This window comes from Penaeus chinensis, chromosome 1, assembly GCF_019202785.1.
Source record: "Penaeus chinensis breed Huanghai No. 1 chromosome 1, ASM1920278v2, whole genome shotgun sequence".
In the NCBI taxonomy this organism is placed as follows: Eukaryota; Metazoa; Arthropoda; class Malacostraca; order Decapoda; family Penaeidae; genus Penaeus; species Penaeus chinensis.
This window is the reverse complement of record NC_061819.1, coordinates 39658838-39676337: the sequence shown is the minus strand read 5'-3', so window position 1 is coordinate 39676337 and position 17500 is coordinate 39658838. Positions and strand designations below refer to the sequence as shown.

The 17500-nt window shown below is 43.1% G+C and overlaps 1 protein-coding gene across 1 annotated transcript in view; it reads right to left on the bottom strand.

The window, feature by feature from the left end:
- Positions 1-2450: 2450 nt before the first annotated feature.
- Positions 2451-17500, bottom strand: part of LOC125025002 (acetyl-coenzyme A synthetase 2-like, mitochondrial) — a 17026-nt gene continuing 1976 nt past the window's right edge. The window contains exons 2-12 of the mRNA XM_047612833.1: positions 11295-11424; positions 10634-10730; positions 9669-9868; positions 8549-8724; positions 7487-7639; positions 5190-5337; positions 4760-4990; positions 4247-4517; positions 3938-4034; positions 3401-3586; positions 2451-2940 (exon numbers count right to left, since the gene is read on the bottom strand). Coding sequence (XP_047468789.1) covers positions 2776-2940; positions 3401-3586; positions 3938-4034; positions 4247-4517; positions 4760-4990; positions 5190-5337; positions 7487-7639; positions 8549-8724; positions 9669-9868; positions 10634-10730; positions 11295-11424 — 1854 coding nt within the window. The 3' untranslated portion in view covers positions 2451-2775. The remainder of the gene's footprint in view (positions 2941-3400; positions 3587-3937; positions 4035-4246; positions 4518-4759; positions 4991-5189; positions 5338-7486; positions 7640-8548; positions 8725-9668; positions 9869-10633; positions 10731-11294; positions 11425-17500) is intronic.

Below are 17500 nucleotides of genomic sequence, written 5' to 3'. Positions count from 1 at the left end.
GGTCAGGTCAAGACGGGAAATGGTCAGTGGGAACGAAATAATGAGTGATGTTCATGAAAACAATAAAATCACGAACGCGCTAAATTCGTTGCAATTGTAATATTATAAGTCTCTAATCACGAGAAAATTTAAATGAATACTTAATAAATGAACGATATTCTTATTGTTTGACTCTTTAACCCAACAAAACCAACGTGAGCGTGACTGCACATACGAGGAAGATAGAGAAAAGAAAGGAAAAAGGCCCAATATGTGTACTCACGTGGTTATTTGAAGACATGGTCGTGGTAAGCGATGGTTCGAGCAGTAAACGGAGACTGTGTGCCCGAGTTGCGAGCCGAAAGGACACAACGACCACCCTGCCACTAGACTGTAAAGGCTATTTAGATTGAACGCCTTTATACATTGGAAGAGAGCAAGCAACACAGAGATATGGCAACACGACAAGGTCTGGGTAAAGCGCAGTGCGGGTAGTCGTGGTCAGCCCAGGAAGGCTGGCGAGAATGACCGGAGCCCTTCCGCCAGAAACCGTAGGCCGGGTGGCCTTCCTTGACCGGACAAGCGTTGGGCAGGAACTCTCTGTGACCTGGGTCAACCTTGGCCTTAAGTACCCTGGAGTGGCGTGGGGACGCCCCCTCTAGGCGTGGGTTGAGGGACCACGTGGAACGCGGCCTGTAAGCAGCCACGTGGTCTATGCGTGCTTGTGTGTGTGTGTGTGTGTGTGTGTGTGTGTGTGTGTGTGTGTGTGTGTGTGTGTGTGTGTGTGTCGCCCTTTCTCGGCTCCCTCCTTCCCCAGGATCGTGGAGGAGCAAAGCGAGTAAATATGCGCCTGATTTGTTTCTTCTTTTTATTTTGATAAATAAAAAAAAATCATTATTTCATAACCAAGCATTCGTGCAAGGAATAGCCTGCACTTGCAGAGTAGAATGAAAAAAAAACAAAAAAAAAAACAGTCATGGTGGGTTGTGTTAGATTGAAATATTTTGTGACGATCTTCAGTTCAACCCGGACTCTGGGAATAATCCTTCGGTAAGCGATTACTGGTTAAAATTTAAAATCGATTAGCGGGAAATTTCGACATAATCGACTACGCTCACCGCTGCAGCTCACATAATCACACATAGAGCGTAATGAAGATATGGGGCAAGTAAAAAATTTGGTCTCTCTCTCTCTCTCTCTCTCTCTCTCTCTCTCTCTCTCTCTCTCTCTCTCTCTCTCCAGCTTTCTTTCCCCCTCCCTCCCTCCCTCCCTCCCTCCCTCCCTCCCTCCCTCCCTCCCTCCCTCTCTCCCGCCATCCCTCCCTCTCTCTCTCTTTCAACTTGTCCCATAACTTGCTCCTAATACCTTAAAAAGGGGACACTCTTGTAACACTGTAGCTCAGTTGTGTGCTCTTGCTCTTGGAGCTCAGAAGACATACCAGACCGGATTTTGCCCCATATTATTCTGGAATTTTCGATCACATATGTTCCGGATTTAATACAAAATTATTATTTGCAAGTAGAAGAGTTTGGGTGAGTACATGAGGAGATTTTCATGCACATGTGGTTAACTGATGGCCCTCAACTGGCTTTCAGCTAAATGGGGTAGATGTTAATAGTAGAATTCTTCCCTGAATTATATAGGGCATTCAAAGCAATTTTTTTCTTACGTAAAATCAAAGTCTTCCTTTCAAAAACTGAACAAAAAAGGTATTTTGACACGAGAAGAAATAAAGGGTTGATATATATATACATATATATATATATATATATATATATATATATATATCACTTAATTAGAACATCGTATTTTTCAACCTTTAATAGATATAGCTAACATCAAAAGGTACCAATGATCTTCTGTCTGAAGCCACTTAATCAGCATATTTCTACAATCAATTACACGTAGTTCCAACGTACAGTTCTTGGTCAACATCCAATGCGATCGTGAGCTCTACCTGTCCAAAATCTGGATTAACCCTCATCGTAATCTTTCTTAGAAATAGGGATTGAAAACTAAAGTGTGCAGCGTAATGCAAAGTAATTAATTGTGATTAATTGCTTGGATATGTAATATCTCCTCCGTTAATTAAGGGGTGAAATGAAAATATCCCAAACATGGCAACAACAGTTTCTGTAATTCTATTTAAACTTTACAAATAACAAATAAACTCAACCAACAAGTCCAGAACCTTTTACCATTAAGGATCCGAGAAGCACCAAAGCGGCGAGGAAGAAGAAGCACAGACGTTCCCCTCTCTCTCTCTGTCTCTCTCTCTCTCTCTCTGTCTCTCTCTCTCTCTCTCTCTCTCTCGCTCTCTCTCTCTCTCTCTCTATCTCTCTTTCTCTCTCTCTCTCTCTCTCTCTCTCTCTCTCTCTCTCTCTCTCTCTCTCTCTCTCTCTCTCTCTCTCTCTCTCTCTCTCTCTCTCTCCTCTCTCTCTCTCTCTCTCTCTCCCTCTCTCTCTCTCTCTCCCTCTCTCCCTTTCTCCCTCTCTCCCTCTCTCTCTTTCGCTCTCTCTCTCTTTCCCTCTCTCCCCCCCTCTCTCACTTTCTCCCCCTCTCTCTCTCTGCAAACATCCTATGCAGACAGTAGTCGATAGCACGATAAGAAATGTCTAGACCGACATATAGCTTATCGTAGGTGAATAGTTCGTCTGCTTGTAACGACGGGAAACTAAAGTACACGGAGAGATAATGTCGTGCTGATAAGAACGAGGGGGAGGAGGGGGGGATTGAGAGGGACGGGATAAGAAGAGGGAATTGTTAAGGACATAGAAGCGTGGGGTGACCGGTGTGTTAGGGAGCATTAAGAGCCTTGTGGGCGCTGACGATGGCCTCGACGACGGAGGGGTCGGCGAGAGTGGACGTGTCGCCCATCTCCTCGGGCTGCCCCGCCGCTACCTTCCTCAGGATCCTTCGCATGATCTTGCCTGAACGAGTCTTGGGCAGGCCGGGGCACACCTGTAGGCGGAACACGAGGGAGGAAGCATTAGTAGGGCGAAGACAGGTGTGTAGGCTTAAGGTAAGGATTGCCACGGAGGAGGATTATATCTGACCCTCCCTCTCTCTCTCTCACTCTCACGCTCACTCTCTCTCTCTCTCTCTCTCTCTCTCTCTCTCTCTCTCTCTCTCTCTCTCTCTCTCTCTCTCTCTCTCCCTCCCTCCCCCCCCCCCCTCTCTCTCTCTCTCTCTCTCTCTCTCTCTCCTTCTCTCCTTCTCTCCTTCTCTCCTTCTCTCCTTCTCTCCTTCTCTCCTTCTCTTCTTCTCTTCTTCTCTTCTTCTCTTCTTCTCTCCTTCTCTCCCTCTCCCTCTCCCCCTCACTCCCTCTCTTTCTCCTTCTCTCCTTACCTCCTTACCTCTCTCTCACTCCCACTCACTCTCTCTCTCAACTCAACCACAATGCATATCACTAAAAACTCACCAATATAACATCAGGTACAGCATATCCAGCAATGGTTGATCTGACCGTCTTCCTGAGATCAGCTACGATCTTCTCCTCGGATGAATGGACGTCCTCCTTCAGGACAATGAAGGCAAAGACTCCCTCGCCCTTGACATCATGAGGGAAGCCAACGACGGCACTCTCGGCGACCTCTGGGTGTTCCGTCTGGTGGGGGGGACATCACCGTGGTAATGGCAAGGTCTTTGTAAGTGTAAGTGGTAAGGTACAGTAATTACGTCTCTGAAGTTATGCGTTGTATTCTCCTTTTATTTAGACGTTCGTGGTTTTTTTACGTGTTTGTGTGACCTTTCGTGTATTCGTACATTAGTACAAAGATGGGAGTATTGTTTATACAATACTCGAAAATTCGTAAGATATGATTATTTTTTTTAAGCCTGTCTAACTAGTCAAGATGCAGTAAGAATGAATAAACTAAAAAAAAAAAAGTCGATCATAATGGGTGTTGGTACTATGTTTAATTTGCAAAACACGCAAATACAAAAGAATGACACTCACGATGGCATCTTCCACCTCCGCTGTGCCCAGACGGTGCCCGGTCACGTTGATGACGTCGTCCATTCGACCCGTGATTTGGTAGTGGCCATCCTCGTCCCTAAGAACAGGATTGTCAGTCCATGTGTACTTAAAGCAATGAAGGGAAGAGCATGAAAATGCATAAAGTGGCAATACAGGCATATCAGTGTGTTTTCTTGTTTTTCTCTACTTTGTTTTATTGGCAATGTGTTCAGCATGAATCCTGCACAAGAGCCAATCCCTGATCTGGTTGACTAGCCCGCGGCTGTGCCCCGGCGGCGGGCCGCTCACCTCAGCGCTCCGTCGCCCGAGAAGTAGTAGCCCGGGAAGGGAGCGAAGTACGTGTCGACGTAGCGGCGGTGGTCGCCGTACACGGTGCGCGAGATGCCCGGCCACACGGAGCCCACGCACAACGCCCCATTCACGCCCATGCCCTCCACGGCGCTCCCGTCGGTGTCGCAGAGAACAGGTTTGACGCCGAACATGGGTCTCATGGGCATGCCGGGTTTGATGGCAGCCCCGGGGGCCGAGGGGCGGGGGCTGAGCATGATGCCGCCAGTCTCTGCCGAGGGACAACACGCTCTTCAGGGCCAGTTCATGACTCGTGAGCTTTGCTAGAATCACGCAGTTCTTAAGACTACGGTATACAAAGGAACAAACCATTAACGATATTTCATTATCATGATATTAACCGTACATTAAACTCCATTTTTTCTACCCCGACTTATTTAATAGCGATTTTGCATGAATATCATTATCTTGCTTCCGTGCCAAGCCATTCCGCTTCTCCCCCGGACGCCTCACCTGTCTGCCACCAGGTGTCGACGAGCTCGCACCGCCTCTTGCCCACGACGTCGTTGAACCAGTGCCAGGCCTCGTGGTTGATGGGCTCGCCGACGGAGCCGAGGACGCGCAGAGAGGACAGGTCGTACTGCTGTGGCCACGCGTCGCCGTGTCGCAGAAGGAGGCGCAGTGCCGTAGGGGCGCAGTAGAAGTGGGTGATGCCCAGTCGCTGAACTGTGTCCCAGTATCTGCCTGGAAGGGTATGAAGGCACACTTAGCAGCAAAGAGGCAAGACGACTATGGGAAGTCATGTTATCATAGTCGGTCAAAGCAAGTTCCCATGTAACGTAAAAGCAAACCGTATTCCATATTCAAATCAGGTCAAAAACTATTTCACAAAGCCAACTAGAGAAACAGCACAATATACCAGCCTCCTGATAAGTGGACTCACCTGGATCCGGATAATTAGGCGTGCTTTCGAAGAGGACCGTGGTGGCGCCGTTGGCCAGCGGTCCGTAAACCACGTACGAATGCCCCGTGATCCAGCCAATGTCGGCCACGCATCCGAACACGTCCCCGTCCTGGTAATCGAACACGTGCTGTTGGCAGAAAGGGGCGTCATGAGGGGAGTTCGAATACATCTCTGTACGAATTTGTTCATCGTCGTGCAGATCCATATACAGAGGCGTTCAATTTATGGACTCATTCGTCAAAAGATTCATTAGAAAGTGTGTTATAGTTTTTAGACTCTGTAATAAGAAGTTGCCTATCAACCGTCAAGTTAACAACTATGGCATTTCGCTTTTAATTTAATATCATATCAATATCTTGATATTATCTATTACTTGCTGTGTGTGCGCATATATCTTAATCTTTCTATCTATCTATCTACCTACCTACCTATCTAGCTATCTATCTAACTATCATCTATCTATCTATCTACCTACCTACCTATCTAGCTATCTATCTAACTATCATCTATCTATCTATCTATCTATCTAACTATCTATTACTATACAATGCAACAGGAAATAATAACAAGATATTACAGCGGTATTAAATTAGAAGTGAAAATCCATAGCTGGCAACTTGACGGAAGATGGACAGCCTCTTATTAAACGGTTTAAAAACTAGAGCACATTTTCCAGTGAATCTATTGATTAAACATCACGCATAGGTTTTCAATAAACCAAAAGAAAAGAAAAGAAAAAGAAAAAAAAAAGGAGAGTATTTATATGTATGCGTGTGTGTGTTATGTATGTATGCATGTATCCCTTTATGTATGTATGTATGTAGTATGTGTATATGCATCTATGTATACATCTATACATCTATCTATCTATCTATTTATTTATCTATCCATCCCTCCACCCATCTATATAGTTATCAATCTATATTTATACACACACGCACACACACACACACACACACACACACACACACACACACACACACACACACACACACACACACACACACACACACACACATATATATATATATATATATATATATATATATATATATATAGAGAGAGAGAGAGAGAGAGAGAGAGAGAGAGAGAGAGAGAGAGAGAGAGAGAGAGATATTCAGTTAGATAGATAGATAAAGATAGAAAGATATTCTTTTCTTTCCTTTTTTCCCAGCGACCCAACCCATTCCTAGAAATCTTGATTTTTCCTCTTGTCAAGTGAACAAACCGACGAAAATTCTCACAAAATATCCCCGGAAACGCCCTCTGGTGACGCCGTTATCATGACATCTTTTTTTATCTTGTGTTTCACTAATCTAAATAATCAAATTGCTCTGTATCTAGATAATCATTTTGTTTTTATTTGGCGTTGGTATCTTGTATAAACATTTTACTTCCGGAAAAGAAAGCAAAATAAAAGAAACCAAACCAAAACAAAACAGAGAAAGAGAGAAAAGAAAAGAAAAAGAAAGACAGAAAAAAAAAAGATTGCCGAAGCCTGAGCTCTCGCAAGAACAGTGTTGCAACAGGAGACCAACCCATCATCTTGCAGAGCGCGTCGTCGGCCTGCCTCATGACACAATACAGTCGTACATTTGCATTCGCAGCGCACCTCGCGGCCGACAGCAGCTCAGTCGAGCCTTCTTACTCTTTCTGTTCCTTTTCTGATTCTGATTCGTTTTCCTATTTCTGTTCTTTTCTTTATTGCTCTTCTTATTCCTATTTCTGTTCTTATTCTTGTTCTTTTTCCTATTTCTATTCTTATTTGTATTGTTATTTCTGTTCTTATGTTAATGTTCATTCCTATTTATATTCTTATACTTATCTTTATTCTTATTTCTATTTATTTTCTTAATCCTTTTCTATTCTTATTCTTATTCCTATTCTTATTCCCTAATTATTATTCCTATTTCCATTCCTATTTTTATTTCTAGTCCTATTCTCATTATTAACCCTACTCTTATTTATGCTCCTATTCCTATTCTTATTCTTAATCCCACACCCTATTTTCATTCACATTCCTATTCCTATTCTTAATCCCACTCCTATTCCTAATCCCACTCCTATTCCTAATCCCACTCCTATTCCTAATCCCACTCCTATCCTTATTCCTATTCCTAATCCCACTCCTATCCTTATTCCTATTCTTAATCCCACTCCTATTCCTAATCCCACTCCTATTCCTAATCCCACTCCTATCCTTATTCCTATTCTTAATCCCATTCCCATTCTTCTCTCACTCCTTTCCCCTTCTCTCCTCACTCGCAGCAACGTGCCTTGTGGGTGACGGCGGCGTAGAGCAGGTAGCCCGCCGTGGAGTGAGCGACGCCCTTGGGAGAGCCTGTGCTGCCGGAGGTGTACAGAAGGAACAGCAAGTCCTCGGCATTCTGGAGGGCGGGCGTGCACTCGGTGGACGCGCCTCGCATGGCCTGGGGAGAGGTGGAGGTTGAAGGAGGCAGAAATAGAGTAAAGTTTGATTAGAATGGAATGAAAAATATAGTTATATGTGATCAGAGGAGGAAAGGTACATTCACGTTGGATCAAAAGAGATATTTAGGAGGAAAAAGACATTCCAAACGGCAAATCCTCGATGGACGCGCCTCGCATGGTCTGGGAGAGTTGAAGGTTGAAGAAGGCAAACATAGAGTAAAGTTTGATTGGACTGGAAAAAAATAGTTATACGTGATCAGTGGAAGAAAAATGCATTCAAGTTAGATTGACAAAAGAAAATTAGGAGGAAAAATGTATTCAGAGGAGGAAAAATATATTCAAGTTATTTATGATTCACACTTGAATAAAATTAAGAAAAAAATAGTTATATATGATTAAGGAAAATTAGTTTTATATATGATAAGATAATGAAAACGTAGAGTTTTACATATGATAAGAGGATGAAAAATTACGTTCAGTAAACGATTGAAAAGAAAAAATACAGCAATATATGATTAGAATGAAGAAATACAGTTGTATATAATCAAAGGAGGAAAAAATACACTCACACAAGGCCAAACAGAAGAAAAAAAGTTATAGATGGTACAAAGAAGAAAACATATCAAATTACATTAAGGATGAAACATTTAGGCGCATATAATAAAAAAAGAAGAAAAAAAAATTATACATGATTAACATAAGAATAAAAATTTCGGAATAAGAATATATATATATATATATATATATATATATATAGTCACATGTACTTAAAGCAATAAATGGGCGGACGTAGCCTCAAAATCAAATTAAAAAAAAAAAAAAATGGGAAAAAACATCATATTTTCACTTTCTACCTGAACAACTTTTCAAGACTCCAAAAGGGCGGGAGAAGGTGGTCGGCGAAATACCTGATCTAAATGCACGTCCTTAGGCCCCATGTGGACCTCGCCGCCCGTGCGAGTGCCGACGAAGACATGCCTGACGGAGGGGCACTTGGCGACGGCCGCGTCCACCACTTTCTTCAGCTGAATGGTCTTCCCGCCGCGCACCGACTGGTCAGCCGTTATGACTGTCTCTGCACCAGCTGTCAGACAAAAAAAAAAGAAAAGAAAAAAAAAATAATAAAAAAACAAAAACAAATGGAATAGATAAAAGAATAATTATGTATTTTTTTTTTTTTTCTTTGTATCTTGATTCATTTTAATTTTCATCTCAGTAAGTTCGGATTTTTCTTTCGTTTTGCCCGCATCAAAATTTTCTAGATATAATGTGATTTCTCTATATCTTAAAATACGTTTATCTTTTTCTTTTACCTTTTTTTTTTTTTTTTTTTTTGTTATTAGAACCCAATGTCTAGTGAAAACAGTTACATTATTCCATGACTTCAACATTTATTATGCTTTTTTTTTTTTTGTAATTCATAAGCACCTAATTAGACCAATTACATAACTATTCTTTCTTCGCTCTATAAAATACAAACAAGTACATGAGGTTAATTAGTCCATCGCATTCATCATATCAATGGCATATGAATCATCAGCGAACCACATGACACTTCTCCGTCTTCGCGTAAGTAACGAGTCAATTGATTCCTGATGATGTGCTCAAAAGTTTTTGCTTGTAAAATGTGCTGTGATCTACATTAATTAAAATCGATTTTGCAAAGAGAAAGAAAAAAGAAAAAAGAAAAGAAAAAAAAGGTCCGAATATTTTCCCTTTGCAAGACCAAAACTGCGAGCAATATGCGTGTTACTATTTCATCGTTAGCAATTGTAACCTTCGTAACCCGCGCGCGCGTGTGTGTGTGTGTGTTTCTATCTCCCTCCTTCCCTCCCTCCCCTCTCTGCATCTCTCCCCCCCCCCTCTCTCTCTCTCTCTCTCTCTCTCTCTCTCTCTCTCTCTCTCTCTCTCTCTCTCTCTCTCTCTCTCTCTCTCTCTCCTCTCTCTCTCTCTCTCTCCCTCTCTCTCTTCTTTCTTCCACTTTTTTTTGTTTGTTTTCCTCAGAGCCCCTCCATCCACTGTCCTCACCGTCCTGGATCCTGGAGGCGAGGGCGTCGGCCGAGAAGCCCGCGAACACGACCGAGTGGACGGCCCCGATCCTGGCGCAGGCGAGCATGGAGGCGACGGCGAGGGGAGACACAGGGAGGTATATGGCCACGCGGTCCCCTCGCCCGACGCCGCTCTCCTGCAGGACGTTCGCCAGCCGGCATACTAGCTCCTGCAGCTCCCTTCAGAGGAAGAGAAGATCGGAGGTTGGTACTTTTGTCTGCATAATGTCAACAGTAAAACCTCTTATTGTTTAAATCAAAGTCTATTCCTAATTCCTATCTCATATCCCATCTGTTGTTCCTTTTGTCTTTATATAATAAACAGTAATATCTAATATGTTTTGCTCAAAACACATCCCTAGTCCCTATCTAAAATCCCAAACTGTACGTAAGTATCAAATATATTAACCTTATATTGCTTTAACTGTTTCCTCACACTTAACGTATGCTTCCTGCCCTACATCCTGCATATCCTATACCCAATATATCTTATATCCTACATCCTCACGATCATATTAGCAGATATTAACATTCTTGCTTGTATCCTGATTCACCTTGCAAGCAAGTCGAGTTAATTCTCTAAGCAAACCTCTCTCACCACACACACAAGAGGAAAGAAAGAAAGGAGATAGAAAGGAAGAAAGAGAGAGAAAGATTGAAAGAAATAAAAAAAGAACGTAAAAAGAGAGAAAGAAAAAAAGAAAGAAAGAACGAAAAATGAGAGAAAGATAGAAAGAAAGAAAAATAAAATAAATCATCACTACGCAAAGATGAAAGAAAGAAAGCAGAAGGAAAAGAAAAAGAAGAACAGACAGACCGAAACCAACCAACCAACAAACAGACAAAACAGAAGAAGAAAAAGAATAAGAGGAAGAAGAAAACATAGACAGAAAGAGAGAAAGGACAAAATCTGCCGGGTAATGTCGCCCTCCAAAATGCCCTCACCTGTAAGTGACTTTCTGCGTCTGGCCCGGCTCGTCCTGCTCCCACAGAAGGGCCACGCGATCCGGCTGGATACGGGCGTGTCTGTCCACGCAGTTGACTGCGACGGGCGGAAATGGCACGGAAATCAGGTCATGTGGATTATTTGTGGTGGGGATGTTGGCTTGTGTATTTTTTGTTTACATAACGAAAATAATGAATACTTTTCATGAAGAAACTTTTTTTTTTTTTTTTTTTTTTTTTTTGCTGTGGTGCTTTTAAAACAAATATTGCAAAACCATATCATTTGATGATTTTTTCTACCACTTTATGACCAAAAATATAGACAATAAAACTTTGTAATACATTCTCCTCATTTAAAAAAAAAAATTGTAATTGTAAAATCTATCAGTCACACATCGATTTCCAATGAACTTGATTTCGAGACAATGCTCGTATAGTGCCACTAATGTACTGGCGATATCAGTTGTTTTTTTAATAACAAAAGCAAGTTAGGCGTCTCTCAAAATTAGCCTTTTTTTACATTGGCCCTTCCATCTCTCGGCCCTAGACATGCCCCTCCCACACCCCCACATCCACCTCACCCCCCTACCTCCCTCACCTCACACCCCCACTCACCCCCCCACCCCCACCCCACACCGCCCCTCCTCGACCCTCGTCTCACCCGACACATTGAGCTGGCCGTCCGGGAACCATCGGAACACGTGCTGCTCGAAGTCGTGGTCAGTCACAACGCTGAAGTCCCTCTGCCACTCGAGGCGAGAGCGGCCCAGGCGACCCCAGAACTCTTCGGGCTGTCGGGAGAGAGAAGAAAGGGGCATTAGCTTTTTACTATTTATTTATTTATTGTTATCATTATTATTATTTTCTTTTTTTTACGAATTAGCTTCTTTTTTTTTTGGGGGGGGGGATTATATTTTCTGAATTTCGTGATTGTTTGTGATGATACTATTCTAAAGTCGTTATTGTCATCTTTATTTCTGTTATAATTCATTATTTGTGGTATTATCGTCGGCATTATTGTTTATTGGTACTATTACTGTTATAATTTTCATTAGAATGATCATTACTATCATTGTCATTATTATCATCTTTACCGTCATTATCACCATCATCACCATCACCACCATCCTCATCATCACCACCACCACCACCAACCCTCATCATCATAACCATCATTACCACCACGACCCTCATCATCTTCATCATCACCATCACTATCATCATCACCACAACCACCATCACTATCTTTTATCTTCATCGCCAACACCCTCCCTATGATATACCTTATCGTCATACCGGCTCTGTCATCACCTCATTAGAAGTGCATGGTAGTAAAAGTCATATCATAAAAATCTTGCACGCCCCCCCCACCCCCCACCCCATCCCTCCCCCTCGACGCGAATGAATGAAACTGAGCAGTTGAAAGCGATAAGGAGGCACGTTTTTCTGTTTATCGTGAAGCAAAAATTATTACGTTTCCTGTTCTGATAAATTGCGGTTTATGTTGCCTTCGCAGAACATAACAGATACGAAGGTATTTTTTTTTTTTGTTTTTTTTTTTCCTTTTTATAGGGAGGTCGGCTGTCTGTCATAATTTCCATTGTTCGTTGATAAAACTGCGACATGCAGTGTGAGTATGCAGTATATAACAGCCCACATATCATATCATACATGCACATAAATACATACATATACATACACATACGAACATACATACATACATACGTATACATACTTACATACACAAACTCACGATTTTGTATAAATTATTGCATTAGTGTGGGTATCTACCCCTTATCATGTACACAGGGATGCCAGATATAAACCAAGGTTGCGTAAACTGCTTTAAAGATATGTTGCTCTTTTGATCAGCACCTCTCGTTTCAGTCAGTATGAGTTCCTAATTACGTCTATTCATTAATGTAGGACTAGGGTTTTAAGCTAGAATCATCATTTGCCTACTAATCACGCCAATCTCATCCTAGAGAAAGTCGCTTACATGATCTGGGTACAATTCCAAGCGATTGTGTGATTCGTGATAGATATCGGAAGGGGCACTGCCATAAGCACCATTACTGATTCACAGAATAGAATGGGCCTTTTATATATTTTTTTCCGTCTTGTTTTTCAGTTCGCTTGATTTCGTTCGGCAAAATGGGCATAGGGACCCCCGTCGATGAGGTCTTACACCGTCATGTATAGCTAGACATGGTTACCTCGGAATGTCAGAAATTTGTAGCGAATTCGTAATTAAGATTAAATAGAATCGTGGATTACGGTGTACATTTCTGAGCCGGGAAGATTTGCTTCGCGAGAAGCTTGCATATATCTTTTCATGTTCACTAACACGTATATTCCGTAGCATATCATTATATGTTAAAATCGATGTGGTAGTTTAAATAAATTTGCATTAATATAATTTTCTGCTTATTGCATTATTATTAAGGTGAATGTCTTCGTGTGTGTGATTCATTCTTTGTGTGAGCTCACTCTCACTCATTCTCACTCATCCACGCAGAACAGACACCGAAACCCCTTCATTAATAGGGTTTGTTGTTGTGGTAATTGTAGGCATAAGATTGATAATGTATCTCTCCGGCAGCGATTATGTCAGCCGTGACGAGTGACAGCTTCCAGTATTCATTTGAACTTTTCTTTCTCGCGGACTGCCGGAGTCGTTTCCCTTATCTACTCATATCTATCAAAGTCGGTTTGTAGCCCAGGCTTGTCCTTGCGGACCGCTACTTTCGTCTCCCTCCCCTATTTTCTTCTCCATCTTTGTGCGAAAAAAAAACGTGAAAAATATAGTCAAAACGAACTATTAAAAGCTGAAAATGTATATAAATACCGGCTAGTAATGCCTGACATCCCTCCTCTCTGTTGCTTTCTTTTCTTGCAATCTCGGCCCTTACGTGCATGATCTGGCTCAGCGACTAAGCACAGCAGTTGGACCGACGATATCCGACAGGTCACTTTAAGCCGCCCCAGGATGTAGCGGAAGGACGCCGTCTGCCGGGACCCCGAAGATCCAGCAAAGGACCAGGAACTCGTCAGTGCAGGCCCCAGTCGCCCCAGGATGCCGCGGAAGGGCGCCGCCTGTCTGAACGCCCGTAGATCCAGTCAAACTCCAGGAGGTCGTCAGCGCAGGTATCAGCCGGCCTGAGATGCCGGAAAGGGCGCCGTCTGCACAGACGCCCGTAGATCCAGACTAAAGTTACGAGGACATCTGGACGAGCAAACAGCCGAGGACGAGCTCTGCGAGGACGTGTGGACGAATACGCCGCCTAGTTAGACCTGAACGAGGACTACGAGGAAATCTGGACCTGGGCGAGACCTTCGAGGACGGATGGAGTTCACGGTGGACCAAGAAGAGGCGGACAAGGACGACCAACCACGAAGATGGATGCAAGAGCGATTCCAGCTGACCTAGGATGACCCCTCAGTTCGCCTCCAGAAGTCACCGAGTCAAGAGCAGCACCGGGCAGACAGGCCGGACAAGACGTCCCGCTCAGCGCTTGCTCCCAGGGCATCGTCTCGTGTTCATTTATTCGTGTGTACTCCTCATCAATAAAGTCAAGCCGTATATACTCACATCATTGTACCCGCCAGGCCAACGAAGGCATCCATTGCCTTTTAGTGTGTGTGTGTGTGTGTGTGTGTGTGTGTGTGTGTGTGTGTGTGTGTGTGTGTGTGTGTGTGTGTGTGTGTGTGTGTGTGTGTTGTATGTGTGTGTGTATACATATTTATATATTCATATATATACATATTCATATATAGGTTCACACATACACATACACACACACACACACACACATACACACACACACACACACACACACACACACACACATATATATATATATATATATATATATATATATATATACGGTTGGCACGTAATATAAAGCTAGGTCGTTTTTTAAGGAAACAAACAAATAACTAAATACATTAAAAAAACGACGCTTAGATAGCTAGTTAGGAGGTAAGTAGGAAGGAATCCAAGTAGATACGTAAAAAGGTAGATAAACCCAAACGGATATGCAGATAAATAACAGATATGCAGATAGATATCATGTATACAGACTTTCACTCTTACTCTCACTCTCCAATATCGATAGATAGGCAGATACTTGATAGATAAATGGATAGATAACCGGAAGAAAATGAACAAGGCAAGGCGCCAAGAGGACTGCTTTCTCGTGAACAACAAAGAGAAAGTCGCGAGGTGGACCGGCAGCGACCCTCTAAAGCGGCCTCCTCATGTACACTGTTGCCTCTGTCCCGGGCATTCACCTTCTAAGTTCTTCGTTTTCTATATCTTCGGCTTTTACGTTTTCTTCACGTACTGTGTTTGGGGTGACAGCTCGCCATGCATATCTAATTAATTAGTCTATAATGCGGGAAATATGGGAGGACATGACCTTATCATTTTCTTTTAATCAGTTTATCAGTGTGATAATATGGTTATTTGATTGTTTCAGGATGAAGAAGCTGTTATATATATCTTTTTTTTCCTCGGAAACTAGATTACAGTGATGTTTTCGCATTTGTGTTTCATCTAAATCTTCTTTAACAGATATGGAAGATAACAATATCCGTTTGTGTTCAAATGAACATAAGAAACTTCTTGAAAAGTGCACCTCGCTGGGTTGAACTGTACGGTATTTCTGAACATGATCTGAACTGTAATTTGAACGATAATAAACTTCCATCTTCCTGTCTGCTTATTTACCTATCTATATCTCTGTCCACCAATCTAATTACTTATCTATATGAGTATCTCCCTCTTTCTTTCTCTTTCTATCTCTCTCTACTCTCTTTTTGTATTTCTATCTCCCTATCTCTCTTTCTCTTTCTCTCTCTCTCTCTCCTATATTCATATTCACATACACACTCACTCTAACTTTCTCTCTCACTCTCTCTCTCTCTCTCTCTCTCTCTCTCTCTCTCTCTCTCTCTCTCTCTCTCTCTCTCTCTCTCTCTCTCTCTCTCTCTCTCTCTCTCTCGCGCGCACACACTCCCTCTTCTATTATGAAAAGACGGACCTCGGTTACGTCCTGCTTGAAGCCTAGAAGCCGCTCGCAGCAAGCCAGTTCATACTTTCTCACAAGACGATAAAAAGTAAATCAGGATTTCTTCAAATACATCAATTATTTTCAAAATATTAACCTCTTTTCCTTAATAAGCATTCACAAAAGCCTGAGAGTAAAATCGTGCTTCTATATTCACAACTACGCTTTTGTTCCCATTCGTATATAAGAAAAAATATCTTTTATGTTTTATCGGCTGGCATAATAACGGATTTTTTTTTTTATCTACGGTAACCACCTAATCAGTACGGATTACCGCACCCCGCTGTCGGTTGCATTACGTCAATGCAACGCGGTCCTGCCTGGGAAATCCGAGGAGTCAGACGATACACAATTTTTTTTCCTGAAGTGACGTCATGAGTACCACAGTGCCACTTACAGAAACGTGATCCGAACTTTTTTTTTTTTATCGCAAGGATCAGCTGGGGTTACATGTGAACGTTCTTATCTGTACGATGTGGGTAATCCCTGCGATTTAGCGTGGATTCCCCGGTGGAAGGACAGGAGGTAGTTGCCAGGGATGACTAAGTTGCCATACGTGACTGACTGAGTTGCCATACGTGGTTGAAAATACCCCCGCCGATGCCTTATTATCTCTCTATAGATATCTTCATCAATATTTTTTACTTGAAAACCATTAGTAAATAAAGGTCATTTTGAAAACCAAGGCTATTTTTTTTTTTTTAGCAATTTCATGAATCTAATAATATATGCAACACTTACTGCTTCTTAGTTGCTACGGTCATATTTCAAAGGTGTTTTTCGCAAACTGAACCCGCGGCGGCGACCAGCGACATGTGGCAATGAAAACAACCTTGACCGTTGCACAAGCGGAGACAACTGTGGTTATCCCGGTGTTTTCAGTCAGATTTGGCAATAGATCTGCAAGGGACGGGAATTAAAATGTACACACAAGCACGGATGCACGCACGCACACACACACACGGACACACGCAAGCACAGATGCACGCACGCCCACACACACGGACACACGCAAGCACGGATACACGCACGCACACGCACACGGACGCATACACACACTCACTCACCACTCATCCACACCCACCCACCAACACCAACCTACCCATTTACCCACTCACCCACCAACCCACACCAACCCACTCAATCACCCAGTTACCCACTCACCTACACCAACCTACTTACCCACCTACCCACCCACACCCACCCACCCAAGCACTCACCCATTTACCCACTCACCCACCAACCCACACCAACCCACTCACTCACCCATTTACCCACTCACCTACACCAACCTACTTACCCACCTACCCACCCACCCACACCCACCCAAGCACTCAACCATTTACCCACTCACCTACACCAACCTACTTACCCACCTACCCACCCACACCCACCCACCCAAGCACTCACCCATTTACCCACTCACCCATCAACCCACACCAACCCACTCACTCACCCATTTACCCACTCACCTACACCAACCTACTTACCCACCTACCCACCCACCCACACCCACCCAAGCACTCACCTATTTACCCACTCACCTACACCAACCTACTTACCCACCTACCCACCCACACCCACCCACCCAAGCACTCACCCATTTACCCACTCACCCACCAACCCACACCAACCCACTCACTCACCCATGTACCCACTCACCTACACCAACCTACTTACCCACCTACCCACCCACACCCACCCACCCAAGCACTCACCCATTTACCCACTCACCCACCAAACGCACCCACTCACGCACCTCACTTAAGTCATTGCTGGGTGAACACTTGGCTCG